This window comes from Sitodiplosis mosellana, unplaced genomic scaffold (assembly GCF_009176505.1).
Source record: "Sitodiplosis mosellana isolate CC-2019 unplaced genomic scaffold, AAFC_SMos_1.0 Smas_scaffold_1, whole genome shotgun sequence".
Taxonomy (NCBI): Eukaryota; Metazoa; Arthropoda; class Insecta; order Diptera; family Cecidomyiidae; genus Sitodiplosis; species Sitodiplosis mosellana.
The window spans coordinates 14891973-14913832 of record NW_022595244.1 but is presented as its reverse complement, the minus strand read 5'-3'; the positions used below and the strand labels follow the sequence as shown (position 1 = coordinate 14913832).

Below are 21860 nucleotides of genomic sequence, written 5' to 3'. Positions count from 1 at the left end.
TTTCATGGCTCATTTTTCGGCACAGTTTGTATGCATTGTATCCTCTCTTCTTTGATGTCAAACTCACAAATTCGTATTTCTCCTGAAAAAAAATTTTGGGCTTTTGTTTTAGCAAACAGTCAGTTCTTTCACTTAATGACCATTTTTGAGAAGGAAAAAAAAGAAGCCAATTAATACATTCACCAAACTTGTTTTGCATTTCTGCGCCTATACATGCCATCCGATTTTATGGTGCGTCATTTCTTTTCTTTCGTCCCCCCCCTCTCTCTCTCTCTCTCTCTCTCTCTCTCTCCATTTAAGGTGGTCGTGCTTTATTTTTAGACGCAACGGTCAAGTAAAAGTTGTAAAGATGCTTGATAATAATGACCGATACGGTTCAGCTCAGTGTGTCGATTTTTACCATTTTTGATATGCAGTCTGAAAGTAACTTTTCTAGACGTTTACTCTTTTTTCTCGCGAAATAACCATATTTATAACAACTCCTACGGACGAAAGTTATGTATTGATTGATTGGCGATTTTAGTATATTTTGATAACTTGCTACGTAGGTATTGATGACGTTAAACCAATTTTCAGTCAACTTCATTGTTTCGTCTTCATAATTTGAGGGTATATACCGCTGAAATTATATTCGCTGACGCTAAATTTTATCCGTTTTTTTTTCGTAACAAAAGACGCATAAAACGTGTAGAAAGTTCCAAAGATTCAAGAAAATAATCGATTCTGACGAACAACGGTTGGTTTAACACAAATTCAATGTGATTGATTCGATTCCACATCGAATAGGCAATACTTTTTTTTCTCACTCGCAATCAGTCTTAATTATTCAACAGTAAAAACTCGTTTTGTCTGACGTAGAAGAAAAAAATTAATTCGAAAGCGAATCTCCAACTTTGGACCCAGACACAACACACATTTCTATGTAATATGTATCATTATCATCGCGCCGAAATGAAATTGTGTGTATGGGAATTGTTGTTGGTTTCTGGTATCAAATTTTCCACATAATTAAATATTTAAAGGCTGATTAACCGAGACCTTGAAGCGAAAAACAAATAGCGCGTCTTGCTAAACTATTCAAACTCATATGGTGTTATCGCACGTATAAAAATCAACGGTAGTTTAATGAAGCGAATAAGATAATAAAAGTAAGAATCCATCGTATCAATAGATTTTATTTTGCGCTTGATTAAGCGCCAGTCAATACATCAGGATAACGATGTTTGCAGCGGAGGAGGAAGCATACGATGTGCATAATTTTCTTCTTCTGTTGCTTTCAGTGCAAGCGTTTATTGTCCAATCTGCTTACATTTATTTGTCTATTCTGGCACATTAACGTGCCCAGAGTGGGAGTGTAATCAATCATTCCGATAGATCTTTCATTGTGTAAATAAAAAAAGTGGAAAGCTACACAAAAGCGCCGAGTAGATTGAAAGATTTCATTGACAATCGCATTGTGTATTTGTGTTGGGGCAAAGCGGTCGGTCGGTCGGTCGATTTGAATTGATTGTATCGACAGACCAAGGCTGAACATCGCTCAATACCGATGTGCACTTGTTACTTATTTCGATCGCTTCGCGTGTGTCGATCCAACAATAATTAGCTAAAAATACATTTTCGGCGTCATTATTCGAACACTACAGCCCCGGCTTTCTATGGAATTGTTATTCAAAGCAACTGAATTTGTTATGCAAATCGACGACGCGCCATTCAAACACAAGCCCACCGAATAAAAGCGAACGAAACAAAAAATCACCGCAACAATTGTTTTGCTGCTATCATTTGACCTGGAGATTCGCATGAAAATAGAGTGGAATGTAATATGCGATGATTAAGTGATTTTCGTTTTCATACCAAAAATTATGACCGGTATCGAGCACACTTTTTTTCATCCGTCACATCATAAAACTACACTGCGACAAAAATCAATCAATCGCATTCTGATAATAAATAGATATTGAATTGGCATTTTTTTTTTGCTGAACAAAAACCACAAAACACACTATGGTTGAAATGGGCTGCGGAACGCGTGCACGCGAACATGATACACAAGTATCTAACAACAATGTGGATTTGTTCGTCTATTGCATGGCAGTGATAGCTTAGACTTAAGAATGATTTTATCTGATTTTTTCACGTTAAAAATAAAATGAATGAGTTTTTCCCTTCCTTATTGAAATATGTCAATCATTCGATTTGATTTGTATACGCCATAACATTTGAAACGTGGCTAATTCATTGGAAACGATCCATTTGTCGGTTTGACAGTTCAAGCAATACGAATCTAGAGATGTTTCGATTTTTACTTTTCCGCACACAAAGTGTGCGAAGAAAAGTATAGCGATCATCGTGAGAAAAAACGTACGAATTTTTGTTGTGACCATGATAACTTTCGAACCCCTTAAGCGATTTCGCTCAAATTTGGGCAGGACGTGTTGTATGTAAATATCTTGGATGTATCGAAAGTTGGACCAAATTGGATCAGTTCATCTGGTACTTTTGGTACGTCATAGAAATTCACCCTTGGAATTAAAAAAAAATATATTCTTCACAACGTAAAATGAATTTTTTTGGCTCTTTTAACACGGTTTTTCCATGGTAAACCGTGTTAAATGGTGTTATAGCACAAAGATGTGCGGAAAAGAACGTTTTACAAATGTAAAGCTTTTAAATTTTTCCTGCGTTTTATAGAGGATTCTATGCATTAACACTTAAATAGCTATAAACAAACCCAAGCAATTAACGTAGAAGTGGAAAAAACACTGTAAAAACAGACGAGAACTTCTTCCACTGAAATTTAAGCAACAAACATCAAACAAAATGCAAGCGCACATCACACAAATTGATGTGAATTGCTTGTGAGAGCCGCATGTAATTACTTTGTTGGCTTGGTACGAAAACAAATAACGTGTTTCATTTTTACGAGGGAAACAATGAGTTATAATTAAATTTTATAGCGGATATTGAATCGTCATCGTTGTTTATCGTTCGTTTTATTCCATTTGGCTATAAAATATTATGCATATTTTGTACTGAAATTGCTGAACTAAATGCTTTCTCCTTTCATTTGACCGGACCATAACTTGTGTGTATCGATAAATTGCTTGATAATTTGAAAATGTGATGCGATGCAACCAATCACATCGAATATGAAACATATTCGTTTGACTTTCGGTTGACCGTTTCGAGAAATTCGTTTTGAGATTGCATTCAGAGATATGAAATACATTTTGTTCCATCTTCATTGTAAACACATTTTTGGCAACTCATGAAAAGAGACGTTATCTTACTACGGTCGCATAACTTTAGCGCCGATGAATTCCTTCTTTTTTGGAAGCAAGCATTCTTTTGCAAGCAATCATACATACTTGGTACTTAGTGCTGGAGAAAATGCGAAAAAATACGATAAGAAGCATTTTGCATTTGGGTAATGTTTACCTTGCTGTGGCGCAAGGAGCAGATCATTAATAATATGCGATGTGTAATAAAACCCGAATGACGTCAATGGATGGTTTAATCCTGTTTTCGTGTACGATTCTGCTTGATTACCTCTCATTTTTTACGAAAAAAACAACAACACATTTTCATTTCTACGCACGTTTCAATGTTTTTAGTCGAACGCACGATTTAATGCCCGTCTGATGGAATCAGAACATTGAACTTTCGCCCAGGCAGCGATTCCTCTTGAGAGTCTTTTACGATGTCACATGATTTATTCGACTGTAACAAATGTTGAAATTGATTATGACTCGGCAAACTGCGAATAGCACATGACAAGAATGCATTTTTTTTCATCTGACCTGATTTAATCATATTCTTTTGGCTTCACTTAATTTGCCTAGCTGTAGTTAGAATAGAAAAAATTGCAATCAAAAGACAAAACAAAATAATTAAAACCGCTTTGAACGTGCAAAAAAAAAATAATGCAATGAGTTTTTGTGACCAGACATTCCACGACGTAGCGCACGATATCCTTTAACGATGTCGCGTGCACGGAATGCATTTTGAATAGTTCGAATCGGACGTGAGATGAACATCAATGCATAGCGAGTCGGATCTCATTGCGTATACTTGCAATTGATTAATAGCCATTGTGCCGTTTTTTAACACTTTTTTTGCTGTTGTTGTTCGAATGGTAGCACTGTAATTCGTATGCGAATCCTGCAATCAATCTATGAACAATCAATCTTTATTACACAATCCAAATGATTTTGAAAACTAATGACGCACAACGAAAAAATAGAAAAAAAGGTGTCGTTGCCTAAGGCCATTTTCCTGAAATAAACCCACACACATTTCCCATTGAACATTTGCTTGGCCAAAATTAGAACATGTACAAACGAAAATAAAGTAGCACCTAATTCTAAGCTTTTGTTTTAAAATACATCGTCAATTGTGTTTTTGACCATACATATCTCACAATTTCATAAACATTATTCAATCGTTTAATCTCGAGAGAGCTTCTCTTTGTTATACGAATGCCGAAAAAGAACAACGTTTCGTGCAAGAAACTATATGCGACATGTAATCTTTCAGCCTCCCACCGTGCGGCCAGCCAGACGAAAATTTATGCCCCAATTATTCGGTTCGCTATGAATTTTGGGCCACAGCCATTGTGTATTAACATATGATTCGAAAAGTGTTTGCAACACATTTGCCGGCTTGAAATCAACAACATAATGTGAAAATAACTGGTTTGACTAGTGGTGACCTTAACAGAATTTCACATCAATATCTCTCCGTCTCTTGTCAATTTTTATTCCGTTCATTTTCATTTTTTTTCCTTCTTCGAATTGTTGGCAACTATAGTTGACCTTTGGTTATATCGGCCATTCCACACGAAATCAGGGAAGAGTTGCAATGTGAGGTCGCCGAATTGGCTGAAAATCGGCTTGGAGTCTTGTTTCCGATAGAAAAAGAGAAAATCAAAATTTCAGGCCTAAAAGTGGCCCGACTTTCTGAGTTAATCCAGTGTGAATTTTGCAAAAAATTGAAAAAATCGAAAAAAAGGGTTTGCGGTAACTAAAATCCAACTGTGAAGTAGTTGACACATTGCCTAACCTATGGTACCGTTGGAAAGGGAATTGATGGGGCTACAAAATCCGTCTTGTAACCTATCCTCTATGGCCCCATTGGAACCTCCAAAAATGGGTTCAAAGTATAAAATGTTAAATATCTCAAAATAGTGGGGTTTTTTTGGCATGTTTTTTTTGCGTTTTTTTTTGCGCTTACGTCGCGCCGCTTCAGATGGAAAAATAAAATTTCGTGTATACCCCCCATTCAGTTCGTGTATCTGGCCTCGGCAGGTGAATCATATGTCATTTTTCAGCGTTTTTGTGGGAAAAATGGTTGAAAATGGCCTCTTACGACATTTTGATATGAGAAAACTGCTATTTTTTCGTCAAAATACATGAAAAAATGACTTTTTCTACATCGGTTTACCTATAAATTTGGTCCGAAACTAACTTTTCTTCATAGAACAAACGAATAGTCGAAATCTGCTTACAAAATCACATTTGTGGCATAGAAAACCCACCTATAACGGGCTGTCATGATTCTATTCCCACGTAATTTTTGACGTAAAATCGATTGAGACCTATCTCAATCCTGTCTGATGGGTCTAAAGGGTCGAAAAATGACCCTGCTTCAGAGGATGTTTTCAACTCGCAATAAAAACACTTTTTTTGCTTCAAAAATCCCCTATTCTGCATTCAATCGTGAATGGCTTTTATTTTCCAGCCAAACAAATGAAAATATACCAATTTGCTTACCATTTGGGCTCAATTCAGCGTTTTATATGTAAAATCTCCATTTTGAGTGATTTTTTCGATGACAATGTCGATTTGAGACCAAAATACAACAAAATGGGTGTTTGATTGTTCACAGACCCCCATTATTTTCGAAAATAAATAGGAGTTTTCTAACGTCAAATTATCGAATTACGCAAATTTAAGATACCTACCCTACAAAATGACCGTTTTTTAGAAAAATTTCTATATAAAACGCTGAATTGAGCCAAAAATGGTAAGCAATTTCATTTGTTTCGCTGGAAAATAAAAGCCATTCACGATTGAATGCAGAATAGGGGATTTTTGAAGCAAAAAAAGTGTTTTTATTGCGAGTTGAAAACATCCTCTGAAGCAGGGTCATTTTTCGACCCTTTAGACCCATCAGACAGGATTGAGATAGGTCTCAATCGATTTTCAGTCAAAAATTACGTGGAAATAGAATCATGACAGCCCGTTATAGGTGGGTTTTCTATGCCACAAATGTGATTTTGTAAGCAGATTTCGACTATTCGTTTGTTCTATGAAGAAAAGTCAGTTTCGGACCAAATTTATAGGTAAACCGATGTGGAAAAGGTCATTTTTTCATGTATTTTGACGAAAAAATAGCAGTTTTCTCATATCAAAATGTCGTAAGAGGCCATTTTCAACCATTTTTCCCACAAAAACGCTGAAAAATGACATATGATTCACCTGCCGAGGCCAGATACACGAACTGAATGGGGGGTATACACGAAATTTTATTTTTCCATCTGAAGCGGCGCGACGTAAGCGCAAAAAAAACGCAAAAAAAACATGCCAAAAAAACCCCACTATTTTGAGATATTTAACATTTTATACTTTGAACCCATTTTTGGAGGTTCCAATGGGGCCATAGAGGATAGGTTACAAGGCGGATTTTGTAGCCCCATCAATTCCCTTTCCAACGGTACCATAGGTTTGGCAATGTGTCAACTACTTCACAGTTGGATTTTAGTTACCGCAAACCCTTTTTTTCGATTTTTTCAATTTTTTGCAAAATTCACACTGGATTAACTCAGAAAGTCGGGCCACTTTTAGGCCTGAGATTTTGATTTTCTCTTTTTCTATCGGAAACAAGACTCCAAGCCGATTTTCAGCCAATTCGGCGACCTCACATTGCAACTCTTCCCTGATTTCGTGTGGAATGGCCGATATGTGTAAATGAAACCATCGGTCCAACACCAAATTCGCACATTTTAAAAATAGATTCAGGGGCTCGTTACCAACAGTTGAAGGTGGCTAACCAAAGTCCTTAGCGATTACAATTACATGATAATAATAATTCGAATGGTTTTAAAACAAAAATACAGACAAAAAAAAAACTCGGTTAGAAAAATGTGAAATCGAAATTAACATTACGATAAGAGCATTCATTATATCCTTTACAAAAGTGATAAGCGATATTTAAACGATGCTAACAATACTTAGCACTTGAATTCTAAAGTGGAAATTTATTTTTAATAAGAAATGGTGATTTTGTGCAGGAATCCAAAAGCTTATCACAACAATGCGATAAGCAGGAAAATGTCACTGAATTTAAAATCGATAAATAGTTGATTTCATAATAAACTCACCGAACGTGTTTTATTCGTGCAATTTTCCCCGGTACAACAATGTCATTGACTTTTCCTTTCACTTAGGCATAATTTTGGCTATTCGTTTTGCTTTCGTAAAAATTTATCAGAAAAGACTGTCTGCGTTATTTAAAAAAAAATCGCAAATAAATCATATCTCAAGATAAATGCATCGATTTGTAAGCCACAGACTGTGGATTCAATTGTGTTTTCGCATGGAAATGCTCATGTTCAACATATAGGTCAATGTGAATCGACGGCGTTCTTTTTTTTCTTCAGAGGGCATATTTTGTTATCCAGTGAAATTGGGAAAGTGCGATGAAACTGCCCTAAAAATGAGCTCCAACTGATCTTCGAATGCTGAAGAACCTGCATACGAAATAAAGGAAAATCGTAGAAGTTTTGATAAATTCAAAAGAGCTCAACAAAGACAGAGGCTTTTTCAATATAAGAAGAGAAAAAAAAGTGTCCATTTATGAAATAATTGTTGAATTCGCTTCAAATACAAACTTATTAGAAGTTGTAAATCTACTGAGCAAATATTTATTTATCGTACAACGATTGTTATTGTAATTTCACCGCTATAACCAGCGGAAAGAAAACACGACAATGTTTGGTTTACCGAAAATGATATACGTAAACTGTGATGCCCTTCATCATCTGCCTGTCGTGCCTTATTTAAATTTAATTTGATTAAATTTCTCATTATCCGTCTCTCTCACTTTCGTTGTTGACTGAATTCGCTGTACGGCTTGTGTGTGTGCGCGCGTTTGCCGTTATTGCGTATGGCAATTTTGAGTATTTCTACTGCGTTTTGTTTAGATTGTGCTTTTGTTTTCGTCAATATTGACGACATCGAACCGCTCATTTGTATATTTAAATGTTGCAAAACATGGATAAACGTCATCTGTTTTTGTCTATTCGGATGTCGCCATTTAGACCTGATGGGCGCTTTCGGTGGCAACATGCAGCTAAAAATAGCCTTGATTAAATACAATCTAATTAACAAGTACAAAGAGAATGGCAAAAAGCACATCAACAACAACAACAAAACACATTCCTTGACACTTTTGATGTTTCTTTTTCGTTTGTGGAATTTTGATTAAAATCTGCGGAAAACTCGTGCAATTGCCACGATGCTTATTAGAATCGAGTAATTACCTCAAATAACTTGCTAGGGGAGAGAACATTTGCTCATCATAATATGAAGTTTGCCGTAACGTATAATTTACGTAAGAACAGGTGTCATTACTTCTGGAATGATTTTTACTTTCGGCAAAATGAGAGTTTTTCTAATTAAGAATCTCAATTCGAAATTCAGAATTTCGTTCTTCATTTGCGCATTTGAATTGCACTCACAAGAGATAGAGAGAAAACGGTAAATTTTTTGTCTCTATTTCCATAGACTTGATAATTGTTTTTGTCTCGTCTGATTATTTAATTAATTATCTCAACTTAATTTTGTATCCAATATATGAAACGACCTGTTAATTGGTTTCCCTCTAGTTTATGTTTCGGACATTAACTAAGCTAATTACGGTTTTTCATGTGGATCTAAACCATTTCAATCACACGACGCATTTCTTCTTTTATTCACTGGCATTTCCCAATTAAATTCTTAAATAAACCGATGATCAACATCAATGGGAATAAAATTCCAATTGAAATGGACCCAAATGAATAATCAGGCTATAATTGCTTACATTTCATTGGGTGCTAACTTCTTTTTTCTCCCTCATTACAATCGTTTAAACATTTCAAACACGATTTTTATCGAGAAATCAACACTGATTTACTTCGAACTACAGCGTAGAATGAATGAGTGGAATGTTTTATGGTGACAAATATTACAGCATTAATATTATACGGAATTGCTATTTTGATTGGTTTTTAAGTAATTAAGTACGAATATAAATCGCAAATTATATGTTAAACTTGTATTTCGAATGTTTAACAGCTGTAGAAAGAAACAAAATCTCACAACCCTCAATTTATATAATGGCTATAATTTCTGAACGGAACGACTGATTTATTAAAATCGATAGTGCATGCAATTAAAATAGAATTGAATGAAATGATTATCAAAATTGTAAATGCGCAACTTTTATGACATTTGATCGATGAACGTCACCGCGTTGCGATAACGTCAGACCGAACGCATAGAATCGAAAGTGCACAACACACTTGATCTGATAGTTAAATGCAAACACGGTGATTTTCATGCGAATAATCATGATTTTCTGAAAATTTGCCATGGCCAGTAGTTGAGAATCGTCAAGTTGTCAAACAGAATGAGCAACCTTCGTTTAAGATCATCGACTTTAAACCATTCGATTAGTCCGTATTCATTGATGATTTGAGTGTTTTTTTTTCTCCTTTGCTTCTTGATTCAAGTGGCCAATTCGCCAGTCAATTGATTCAGAGAAAACATTCGTTTGATTCAAGCGTATTTATTTAATTAACCACTTGTTGTCGATCAATTGGTCTGTTTTGCTTTCGTTTGTTGTACATTTGATTTATTTGCTAAGGTCGGCACTAGTCAATTTTCCCGTGGAACTATACAACAAAATTGTCTTATCTGATTATTTCTCCGTTGGCTTGGCATAAAAATAGAAGCCGTATGTATGCCCCGCCATTATCAATAAATTAGATAGTTAGTAATCTTTGATTACTAATCAGTTTAATAGATGGTACAGAGCTCTCTGTTCAAATTATTGACATGAAATTCCGCACGCGAGTATGACAGAAACCGAATAAGTTTTCAAAGTTTGTCATTTCATCCAGTTGCTTGTGAAATGTGTTGACAGTCTCGTTAGTCAATAGTTTTGTTGAATCAAGCTAGCAACAAAGATGCAAAATTTTAAATTTACTGAAATCTTTTCATCGATTTAGTATTGAATTTGAATAGAAATACATGTAAACCATCAATATTTAAATCAATCGAATAATTAAAATGTTTTTTGCCATTCACGAGACTCGCTGGAAAATGCGTTTTGAAAAAAGGACAATAATAAATTTAATGGCTGTTAATAATGAAATTTGCAATGGTGAGAATCGAATCAAAAGCGGGGAAAAAACAGACGAAATTAAATAGGTGTAATCCAATTCAATGGTTATTATTGTTAATTAATCCAATTATCCAGCGATTTTCACGTCATCGTATTGGGTGTTCATAGTATAAACAATTCCAGCAATTGAACTCAATTAAAATGTGATATTGCCATTTCTGTAAAAATAAACGTGCAACGCGCGGTGTGTGCTCAACAGAAACAGACGCTCGGCTCTCCATGTTTATGTGTGAGTGTGTGTGTATGTGTCAAAAGCACAAGATAAGCACGAATGTGAATCCGCTCTTCGATGGAATATCAATATCCAGAGCACTGCCGCATTTTGTCAATGACAATAGACAATATTTAAATTTATAATGGGTATTTTTTCATACAAACTGAATCCGCGAATGGAATGTATTTAGTCTCAAGCGATGTGGGAGTTTTTGATGTTTGAACAAATATAGGGAGAGACACATGTCATTTAAATTTGCTATATATAGCAAATAAATTCGAACAAAATTACGTATTTTTCCATATAATTTCGACTCGATAAAATGCTACATCAAACCGCCATTCGTTGCCGCATTTTTTCACGGACTGGGCTGTTTTAAGAATCAAATAAAATGAATTGTGGTTTTCGCAGGCAGAAAAAACCGAATACATGAATGGCACAGCGAGCGCTTTAACCTTTCAACATTATCATATTGCTAATTGAATTAAATTCCCAAATCGCTCGCGCACACATACACACATACACATTCAAACCTTCCATTTCACCTAAGCGACTTCTAATGACATTTTAAAAACTTTTTACGCGAGAAGAAAAACACCAAAGCAGAGACCACAATATAACCATCAACCAAGATTAGAGCGATGCCATTTTGAACGTCACAGCGTATTCGTACGAAAGGCATTTTTCATGCAGGCAAATTGAAAATGTGCTTTTAGTGAAATTAATGAAAATGTTGTGCATAAGATGAGGGTAGCTTCGAATTGATTAAGCCTGTTTTTACAATGTTCTGAATGCAAGTCCGAAACAAGTCGTCATTTTTAGAAGAAAAAAAACCATCCTTTTTTTTATGCTCTAGCAAAGGCATAACCAAAGTAATATTTAATCTACAGACTGAACAAAATGTAAGGAACATAATCGCATGATTCGCTGAACATGAACAAAGCTTAAAATCTCATCAAAATGATTGTGACCTAGTTTGCGGACCAGACCGTACATAAATCAATCGTAACCAGTGAAAAATTAAAATCAACTTAACGGAAAACGGAGAATTGGGGGAGAAAATACAACGAAAGCTGATGAACCGCAACAATAAAAGAACAATGAGCCAGTACAAGTTGTTCGTGATATTTTTATATGTGATCAGTATATGTGACATACGAATAAATTGCCAATCAAATACTTCAACTGTGCATCATTTGAAACTTCAACGGAAGTCGATCGTCATCGCAAATGGAAAGCGGCAATTTTCAGCACCAAAAATGAGTGGCAATCTGTTTGAGCTATTCTTTGGAGTGTTGCTACCGAAGGATCCCACACCGATCGGATGCACATACAGAGAGGCTCTACCAGCCATGGAATTGGCTATTCGAAAGCTGCAACAACCCGGTGGACTGTTTGAAAACTATACAATTTGTGTTGAATATCGTGACACAAAAACATCATCGACGCATGGCACCATGGCTGCATTTGATCTCTATACCAAACAAACTCAAGGTTAAACCCATTTCCAAAATTGTGGTTAAATTCGAACAAATGAATTCTACGAAACCCGTTTTTTTTTCTCTCAAATTACAGACGTCATTTTCGGACCATTCGAATCTTATTCATTGGCACAAATTGCTCGCTTTGCTGGCGTTTGGGAGACTCCTGTCATATCTGCAGGTGGATTCAGCGAAGCATTCACAAACAAAAATTCTATGGTTAATAGAATAATTCACATTTGATTCGCACGGGAGAACAGGGTAATCTGGGACACTCTCTCCTCTCATATAAGGGGAAATTGGGGTGTTGACAGTTTTTCGTAGAGGGTTAGTATCAATTATACGAACGCACTCGAACTTAGCTGCAATCATAGTACTATCCTTCAAAACCGTATGCTTAAACAAAAATATATGTGGGCTGTCCCAGATTACCACGTGTCCCACATTACCGCGTTTCCCCCCTGTTAATTGCATTTATTTCGAACAATGGATATATAGGGATTCACAACGTTAACACGATTGATCGGCAGTCCTGAGCATGCCGGCAGCGCGTTTGCTGGCTTATTTCGTCAATTCAACTGGCATCACATCTCTTGGATGTATCACAATCACAACGAAAACACCGGTCGCGGCAATTCAGATTGTTCGTTCACGATGCGTGCCATTCAAAAGCATTTTCCAAATATCGTGCGCGGCCAAATTTCATTCGACGAGGAACTAGCGACACGAGAAGAGTTTCAAAATATGTTAAACGATTTTCGAAAACAATCAAGAAGTGAGTTAAGCACTTATCGATCAATCAAACATGAATCGATAACACACACGCACACAATTTAGCGCTATCTATTTATCGTCGTTTCAATCATAACTGGTATAAAAATAGAAAAGAAATCATTATTTATTCAAATGATGACAAAAAAAACACACTCTCTACCAGACAAAATAAATAAAAACGATTTTTTCTTTATAAAATAAAACCATTAATACCTTACTTGGAATTCGTCGATTTGTTTTCACAACAATAAAATATTCATGATCACGACCCATCGCTAATTTAACTTAGCTATTAGTTAATGAGTAGTCATGTGTTTCTATTAACAAAACCGCATTACATTATTTAACTTCCTTATTGATTCTATACATTCTTTTGCTAATAACCAAATCCATTACAGTTGTAATGATGTGTGCGAGCCCCGGAACAATTAGAGAAATTATGTTGGCTGCCGATGATTTGAAAATGATCGATAGCGGGGAATATGTTTTCTTTAACATTGAGCTATATACTGGGTAAGCATCAAAATTAGTTTTGAACATCAACAAAAATAAAGCACTTATTTCTACATTTGAATCGCACTGAATCGATACCAATTTGACCAACAGTAAACCTGCAACGAACACACAGCCTTGGTACAATGCGTCAGACACGCCTGAAAAAAATGAACGTGCGAAGAAAGCATATACCGCTTTGCTGACCGTTGTTGGAAAGCAAACATTCGATGACGAGTACGAGCAATTTTCCCAAGAGCTCAAAGAGCTGGCGGCGACGAGCTACAATTTTTCATTTCCAAAAAATCAAACCGTTTCAACATTTGTGACGGCTTTTTACGACGCAGTATTGTTGTACGCGTATGCACTAAATGACAGTATTACGGCTAACCCGAACGCTTTGTACGAGCCAATTAATGGTACGCGACTAGCACATCTGATGTGGAATCGCAAATTCAAAGGAATCACCGGCAATGTAATCATTGACAAGAACGGTGACCGCATCTCTGAATACTCACTGCTTGACATGGATCCCGATACCGGCTACTTTCATGTCGTGGCTAATTACCATAATCACAGTGGTTTGGAGTATGTGAAGGGCAAAAAGATACACTGGAGTGGAGGCAGAACTGAACCACCACCAGATAAACCAGAATGCGGTTTTGATAATTCATTGTGTCCTTGTAAGTTTCGGCCAATACATTTTACTTGATCATAATCGTTTGTATTCGACGTTTCAAGTGTTTTGTATTGTATTTGAAAATAGCTCTGCCCGGTTATGCGATTCTCTCGTTCGTTTTGGGTATGGCGATGGCGGTGATGGCAATCATTTCTTTTTTTGGGTATCGCCATTACAAATTGGAGGCGGAAATATATTCCATGGCATGGAAGGTTTCCTGGAATGATGTAATTCCCTGCAATCAAATCAATAAGCAACGTGGCAGTGTCTACTCAATAGCGAAACGAGGAAGTCAACTTGTAAGTGCTTGAAATGAATGTAACAATAACAACTTATCCGAAAATTTCCATGGAAATCATTTTCAGACGGTTTATTCGGAAGAATTGGGTTCACTGGCTGGAGACAAACAATTATTTATACCATCAGGTTTTTATAAAAGTTGCAAAGTGGCCATCAAACGTATCAACGAGAAAAATATTCACTTGAACCGAGAACAAATGCTTGAACTTAAAAAGGTTAGGTTTCAAACGATAAAAAACCATTGCATTTCATCCTTCATTCCATTGTTTATCCAAATCAAAAATAAACCGTTTCAAATTTCCAGATGAAAGATATTCATCACGAGCACTTGGTCAAATTTTACGGTGCATGCGTTGATCCGCCAAATTGTTGCATTCTAACTGAGTATTGCCCCAAAGGATCTCTACAAGATATTTTAGAAAATGATCAAATCAAATTGGACTGGATGTTCAAAATATCGCTCATGCATGACATCGTTCGAGTGAGTAAAATCAAGTCACTTTCATTCACTATTTTCGATCTTTATTACTGCAAGAAAATTCAGAGAAAAAAATTTCATTGAAAAATGCAACAACAACAAAATTAAATATACTTCTACTTTATAAATAGGGAATGCATTATTTGCATTCAACAGACATTCGTTCACACGGCAATTTGAAATCATCGAATTGTGTGGTCGATTCTCGGTTTGTGTTGAAAATTGCTGATTTTGGTTTACATAGCCTGCGTAAATCAAATAATGATGAAGATTCTGAGTATTCAGATAGTTATGCCCATTGGCGAAGTAAGTAAAAACTAGTTATGTCTAAAAACAAACACACCATGGAATTGTATATGACTTACACAGTTTTCATTCACTTTCCATAATTTAGGTTTGCTTTGGACGGCACCAGAGCTGCTCCGTATGAAAAATCCTCCTGTTGAGGGCACACAAAAGGGTGATATTTATTCGTTTGGTATTATTGTAAATGAAATTGCAACACGGCAAGGGCCATTTTATACGGGCAACAACTATATCACACCAAAAGGTAGGTGTTTTACGACGAATATTCCAAATTAGTTTCCAAAGGAAATGAAGACAAATAAAGGGTCTAACGATGTAAGACGAACTTTTCCGCAGTGGAGTCAGAAAAAGACGTGATTCTAATCGTTTAAGCATTAAAAAAAAGAATAGCATAAGACGGCTCAACAAATTGCACAGCAACATTGCCGTCGGGTGTAATGTTCAAACTTGGAATTCATACGGCTAGTGCAAAAGCATTTATTGTCCTACCTAACGCGAGCGCCATCTGTTCAGTTTGAACATTAAAACAAACAAATTGATCCATACAGAGTTAGAATACACCAAAATCTCTATATAGAGGAAACGCTGTGGTTCGTTTTGTTCGACATATTTTTTATACACTGCCTTCATTTCCACCGATTCATATATCGGTTGGCAGCTGGAGTCACTTTGTTTGTTTTCATGTTCGCACCGAATAGATGGCGTTTGCGTTAGGGAGAGTAATGAATGCTTTTGCACTGAAGATATGTTGGAATTATGAGCACTGTGAAAGTCGAATCGCAATACTTTTACCTTTAGGACCATACTATATTACCTCTCTCATTCTTACTCCTAGAAATCATTGAACTCGTAAAACGGACGCCACCACAATTTGGTGCGCCATTCCGGCCGACAATAAACGATCAAACATTCGACGATTTGAACAATATCATGACAAAATGCTGGAAAGAAGATCCAAACGAACGACCCGATTTCAGTCTTCTAAAGGCGACCATTCGCAAAGTCAATAAGTAAGTGGTATCAAATAAAATATTCTCATCAAGAAATAGACATAGCGAGCTACATATGCATCTAACTTATTTTAAGGTTTTAATTTCGGTTTTATTTTTATTATTTTGCTTTATGTTTGTTTCGTTGATATTTTGCAGAGAAAATGAAACGGGAAATATAGTGGATAATTTGTTGAAGCGTATGGAACAATATGCCAATAATTTGGAAGGTTTAGTAGAAGAGAGGACTCAAGACTATTTAGAAGAGAAGCGAAAATGTGAAGAGTTGCTGTATCAATTGTTGCCCAAGTCGGTGGCAGCGCAACTGATTCTCGGCAAGCCGGTCATTGCTGAGGTGTTTGAACAAGTAACAATCTATTTTAGTGATGTTGTGGGCTTCACTCATCTATCAGCAGCATCAACACCAATGCAAGTTGTTGATTTACTCAATGATCTGTACACATGCTTCGACTCGATCACAGAAAATTTCGACGTTTACAAAGTGGAGACAATTGGTGATGCTTATATGATGGTGTCTGGATTGCCAGTGAGAAATGGTGATAATCATGCTCGAGAAATTGCGCGGACGGCAATCGCTCTGCTTAACAATGTGTATAAATTCAAAATTCGACATCGACCAAACGAACAACTTAAGCTGCGCATTGGCATCCATTCAGGTGAGTCATATGAAAAAAAAAGACGCATAGTTAAAAATGAAAAATTAATGCGACTTTTTTCATCCATTAGGTCCTTGCGTAGCGGGTGTGGTTGGTTTAAAAATGCCACGGTATTGTTTGTTTGGCGATACCGTCAATACAGCATCCCGCATGGAATCGAATGGTGAACCGCTAAAGATTCACATAAGTCAAAGTACAAAAACGATTCTCGATAAATTTGGAACGTTCGATATCAGTGAACGCGGCCTGGTTGAAATGAAAGGAAAAGGTAAACTGCGTACTTATTGGTTGAACGGCGAACAACATTCTGAGCTATACACAAGTACATTGAACAATTCAACGGCACCAGCTATTACACCAAACTATGACAAACCCAAGGACAAAGATCCATTGGCATTGCTGCGAACGGGAATCATGCGAAGTCGTTCAAATTCGTTGATTCCACCAAATGATCTAAAAAGTCGTTCAAATTCACTAGTATTACTGACACCAACCTCAACGTCACACACCGTTGACAAAACCAATCAAAATGCGGCCACAATCACGGCAGCCGGATCAGTGGGCAATACGGTTGCATTTGTGAACGCATTGACCAACAACAATCAATCCATTTTGAATAACTTAGTAAAGACAAATAACCTAAAGAATTGTAATCTATCGAACAGTAGCAATAAGTTGAAAATTAATAATAATGTGAGTGTAGAGGATAATGGACGAAGCGTGACAATACCACTGCTGGCGAACAGTAAGTCATAGCAAGAGGACAGTGGTCGTCAACAGGAGCATAAAATGTAGGTATTTGACGCTCGTGAGTAGGGAAATGCTTTCGTCGTTTGACTACAAATTCCACTTAATCTCAAGTGGCCGTTGATTAATTTGCACATTTTCTCCATGCATTTAGTCACTGGTCCGCTTCATACAAACACAAACAAACTGTTGATGAACTGTGAAATATATCTAGCATCTATTTACTTAACAATACGATACACATCCCCAAACAAACACATACACTCAATCCAATTTCGAGAGACTGTTTTCAATGATATATATATATATAGATGTTTATTCCAATTTTATCATAAAATTGAATTGAATTAGTCGTTAAACATACAATATATTGTGTATATATTGCAAAAGGAAGTTGTATGCTAAGGAGAACAAACTCATGGTTATTGTTATCGAAAAAAAGGCCTAGCTATTAAATTATATATACATGTATTATGCAGAATTTTCTCTTTTTCAACTGACAAAATGATTCACACATTCGCTTTGTTTCAATGTCACGCAGATTTATACATTTAAATGTTGAATATAGATAAATAAAGAGAAAACAATTTAATTTGAACTTTGAAGATTTGTTTATTCGGATTTTTATTGCATAATTTCATCCATTCGAAAGTCCCGCTTCGAGTGGAACGAAACACTCCGAAGTGACATTTGAAAAATCACACTGTTGCAGTTTTGGCTGTGTGTTAAGTCAAACACTCGCACACAATGCTGTGTTCGGTGTTTAGTTTTACAGTTGTCAGCAGTTGTCACATCGACTTACTCTCTTTACCACTCTTATGCTAAATTTCAAGCCATAAAATTCTATACCGAAAAATTGTGCGCAGTATAAAGACATTCACAATTCCCGGTATTATCAAATCGAAAGTAGTTATTTTTCAATAATCGTTCCCGCTCTTTGTACAAAACACCGTAATAATTTTGACACACAACTTGTAAAAAAGGTAATATATATTGATTTTGGTTCTGAGAGACGCCATTATAACTATCTCATGGGATGCATTAGAATATGTCCAAATCATGTTGATAATTCGATCAAAATCGTTTTTCTTATTGATACCAAAGGTCACAATGGCGTCTAATGATTACGAATGCACAAGTCAAGTCTTCTCGGACATTGGAAATGGTCTGTATTTGAATCCAGAGTTGGCCGACGTAAATTTCATTTTCGAATCGAATGATAATCATGTTGAACGAGTGCCGGCACACAAAATTCTTCTGATGGCAGCTAGCGATGTTTTTCGCGTAATGTTCAATGGACAGTGGAAAGAAAAAGATGAAGTTGAAATAGCCGATACATCGGTCAGTGTGTTCAAGGAGTTTTTGCAATTTTTCTACATCGATCGAGTGAAATTGACCGTAGCAAACATCAATGTAGTCTTCAAACTTGGTCACAAGTACAATGTTACCAAGTGTATGACCGTGTGCAAAAAATTTATGGTGAACACACTCACAAATGACAGCATTCTGCAGCGGTATGCATTGGCGATTCAATTTGATCAAGATGACTTAGTGAACGTGTTGGAGAAACTAATCGGGATCAACACCAAACCAATTCTGGAATCGGCCGAATTCCTAAAGTGTAGCCGAAGCGTGGTGAGCGGAATTCTGAACATAGATGTATTATCATGCACAGAGGTTGAGCTGTTCGAAGCGTGCATGAATTGGGTCAAAGCCAATGCCAATCAAAGCCAATTGTCCAGAAAGCTGGTAAAGTCCCATCTCGGCAATTTGTTTCGCTATCTTCGTTTCGGATCGATGTCAATAAATGAATTCGCTACAGTCACTTCATCGCATCGTGAGATATTTTCATTCGATGAATACACAGATATTATCCAAATGATTGGAAGCAAGCAACACAAATCGAAGTTTTTCAATGGCATTCGAAGCAAACGCGAATTGAAAATTAATGATGCCGCAAATGACGAAAAGAGACAAGCAGAAATTATTTGCAATCGAAAAATTTTGTCATCTCAAAATCAAAGGGCTCGAACCAAAGACACAACCACATTCTCATCCACGGATCCACTTTTGCTGCATACAATTCATTTGCCCAAGATAATCGGACATGATGGAAAAAAATATCACTCACCTCAAATGAAAATTGCCATTGAGGAAATTCCGCACAGTGCTATTTCCACTGAAAAAGTGTTACTCTACGAAGGTCAAACAAATTTAACTACTAATTCTGGATGTGAAAGATTCGACAAGCCAATTCTCATCAAACCAGGATCAACGTACCGCATTCACATGGAACAATTACCCCTCGGAATTTATTACAGTAAACTACTGAAAGAAAAAGTTGAAATCAAATCTGGAATCACCATTGACTTCAAATCAACTAAGGATGATGATGATGATGATGATCCCAATGGCTCATGTGGATTGATTCAGAAGCTTTATTTCGATCCAGTTTGGCCGTTAGTACCATAAAATATTCCGATTCAAACTACGGAAGACTGTCGGCAGATGGCGCTTCATCCGAACCAACATTTGATTAGATTTACTTTAACAGGCTTCATTTGTCTATAAAAAATATAACTTCATCTATTGAACAAGTAATTAAGAAAAATTTCTGATTCATATTAATTATAAAAAGTGAATTTATTGGCCAAGTTAAACCATTAACATGGATTGTGCCTTGAGGCTTGTATCTTTCTCAAATAAAGTTTTAACAAATCGTTTAAAATTACATGTGTATTCTATTGAATAAAACCTACTGAATCTCTTACATAGTTCAGTCTTTAGTTGTACCTAAGTATTTTATCACCTTCGGTTTCGAATAAATCGTTCACTAAAATGTAATTTATTTAGAACGCCTGTTCAGCTCCATCAACTTGATGTTGAGCCTTTACCCTTTTTGTATGCGATGACTGGCCGTTTGAATCCGTTTGCGGAATGTTCTTGTGGTAATTTGATTGCGTAGAAACTTTCAAATCCAATTTCACTGCTCATCAAATAATCGTGAAACTGTTTTGGGACGAGTTGAATGTTTTTGTAATGCAAATTGATTTCGGGTGTGAGATTCTTTCGGCGTTTGTAGCTCTTCCAGTCCTGTGCTTCTAAGATCAACGTTCCATTCTCTTTGAGTTGGCGGTACATTCGTTTGAAAGCCCGCTTCAAGCCATCATCGCCGAAATTCAAATGAATCCATTTGGTGACTGACAAGCACAGAATTGTGTCATACCGCGGCTCATCCAACTCCAACAGACTGTCGTTGCTCAACACATAGTTACATTGCTTGAATGCAATATTGTTCGGAAAGTTCGCTTGCTTAATAACATTCTTATCGTTATTGTTTACAATGGCCTGGGTTTCATGCACAACACTTCGACGAGCTTTGCCAATCAGATTGGCATCGATGTCGATTCCACTGATGAAATTTATGGGGAGACGTTTGGCCAGCGCTATTGTTAATGATCCATCGTTGCAGCCAATGTCCACAATTTCCTTGCCAATGAATAGCTCCTCGTACTGGATGAGAGCATTCAAACGTACATCTTCAACATTTTTCTCGCACCTGTAGCCATAATACCGATTGTAATTGCCGTAAATAAACTTATTTTTGTTTTTTGCCCCGTTGAATTTTTCATGACCATTTGTCACTGGTTTTGGCAGCTCCAGTCGTAGTTTTTTCGATGGACTGCTGTTTGGTTGCGAATCTGAAGCACGTTTCTTGGGTGAATGTGAATTATTTTCGGTGAATGAACATTTCGGATGATTTTCTTTTGGTAATACATCTTGTTCGGCTGCAGCCTCAGTGCTCGTAGTATTTTCAGCCATTTCTGTTTTAAAATCGAAGAAAATCAAATTGAAATAACTTCGTTTAAGAATTACTCAATCCGGTGAAAAACTAACCTAAAACGGCGGGAAACCGATAAAGTGAAACTTACAGGAAATTTGTTGATGATTTACAAACTGTGCTTTGGTTAACATCGATGCTCACGTATGAAAATTCGCTGAAGCAATGCGTTGCTTTGAAATTTCCTTAAAAATCAAATTCACTTCGGCTGTTTACGATTTCAATCGATGCGACGCAACTATTCGAATAACAATGTTTTGATTGTGGTTGACGTTTATCGTTTCGCCTGTCAGTGTGAGCACATTGACACTCGAACAACTGTTTCCTCGCATTTTCGATAGATGTCCTGTGCAATTTCAACCAAAATCACACATTGTGCATTGAACAGCGCCATTTTGTTTTTCTCGCACACATAAACAATGGATTTGCTTGT

General features: G+C 36.5%; 3 protein-coding genes across 11 annotated transcripts in view; 2 read left to right on the top strand and 1 right to left on the bottom strand.

The window, feature by feature from the left end:
* LOC129567572 (atrial natriuretic peptide receptor 1-like) overlaps positions 1–18184 on the top strand; it is a 56688-nt gene extending 38504 nt beyond the window's left edge. For 4 of the 8 annotated variants that reach the window (XM_055444629.1, XM_055444648.1, XM_055444657.1 and 1 more), the window contains 10 exons: positions 13317–13431; positions 13525–14093; positions 14177–14388; positions 14455–14604; positions 14694–14870; positions 14999–15173; positions 15262–15417; positions 16009–16183; positions 16322–16839; positions 16910–18184. In XM_055444629.1, the coding sequence (XP_055300604.1) occupies positions 13317–13431; positions 13525–14093; positions 14177–14388; positions 14455–14604; positions 14694–14870; positions 14999–15173; positions 15262–15417; positions 16009–16183; positions 16322–16839; positions 16910–17595 (2933 nt within the window). In that variant the 3' untranslated portion in view covers positions 17596–18184. Of the gene's footprint in view, positions 1–11253; positions 12158–12238; positions 12472–12642; positions 12920–13316; positions 13432–13524; positions 14094–14176; positions 14389–14454; positions 14605–14693; positions 14871–14998; positions 15174–15261; positions 15418–16008; positions 16184–16321; positions 16840–16909 lie in introns of those variants that run through there. The other 4 variants (XM_055444667.1, XM_055444673.1, XM_055444680.1 and 1 more) reach the window with 4 other exon arrangements.
* Positions 18185–18696: 512 nt separating this feature from the next.
* Positions 18697–20058, top strand: LOC129580327 (kelch-like protein 20). Its single transcript, XM_055470645.1, has one exon. The coding sequence runs from the start codon at positions 18697–18699 to the stop codon at positions 20056–20058; it is 1362 nt and encodes a 453-aa protein (XP_055326620.1).
* A 150-nt stretch (positions 20059–20208) lies between these two features.
* Positions 20209–21813, bottom strand: LOC129567611 (7SK snRNA methylphosphate capping enzyme bin3). Of its 2 annotated transcripts, none has more exons than XM_055444709.1 (2): positions 21484–21813; positions 20209–21410 (listed from the first exon to the last, which is right to left on the bottom strand). In XM_055444709.1, exon 2 carries the CDS (start codon positions 21406–21408, stop codon positions 20458–20460), a length of 951 nt encoding a protein of 316 aa, XP_055300684.1. In that variant the 5' UTR covers positions 21409–21410; positions 21484–21813; the 3' UTR covers positions 20209–20457. The 2 variants fall into 2 exon arrangements, with proteins under 2 accessions (XP_055300684.1, XP_055300675.1); XM_055444700.1 differs by having other exon boundaries at positions 21519–21796.
* Between the last annotated feature and the right edge of the window lie 47 nt (positions 21814–21860).

What these genes read in the sequence shown, in the direction of transcription:
- LOC129580327 (XM_055470645.1), top strand. Translation starts at nt 18,697, where the DNA reads ATGGCGTCTAATGATTACGAATGCACAAGTCAAGTCTTCTCGGACATT.
- LOC129567611 (XM_055444709.1), bottom strand. Translation starts at nt 21,408, where the DNA reads ATGGCTGAAAATACTACGAGCACTGAGGCTGCAGCCGAACAAGATGTA.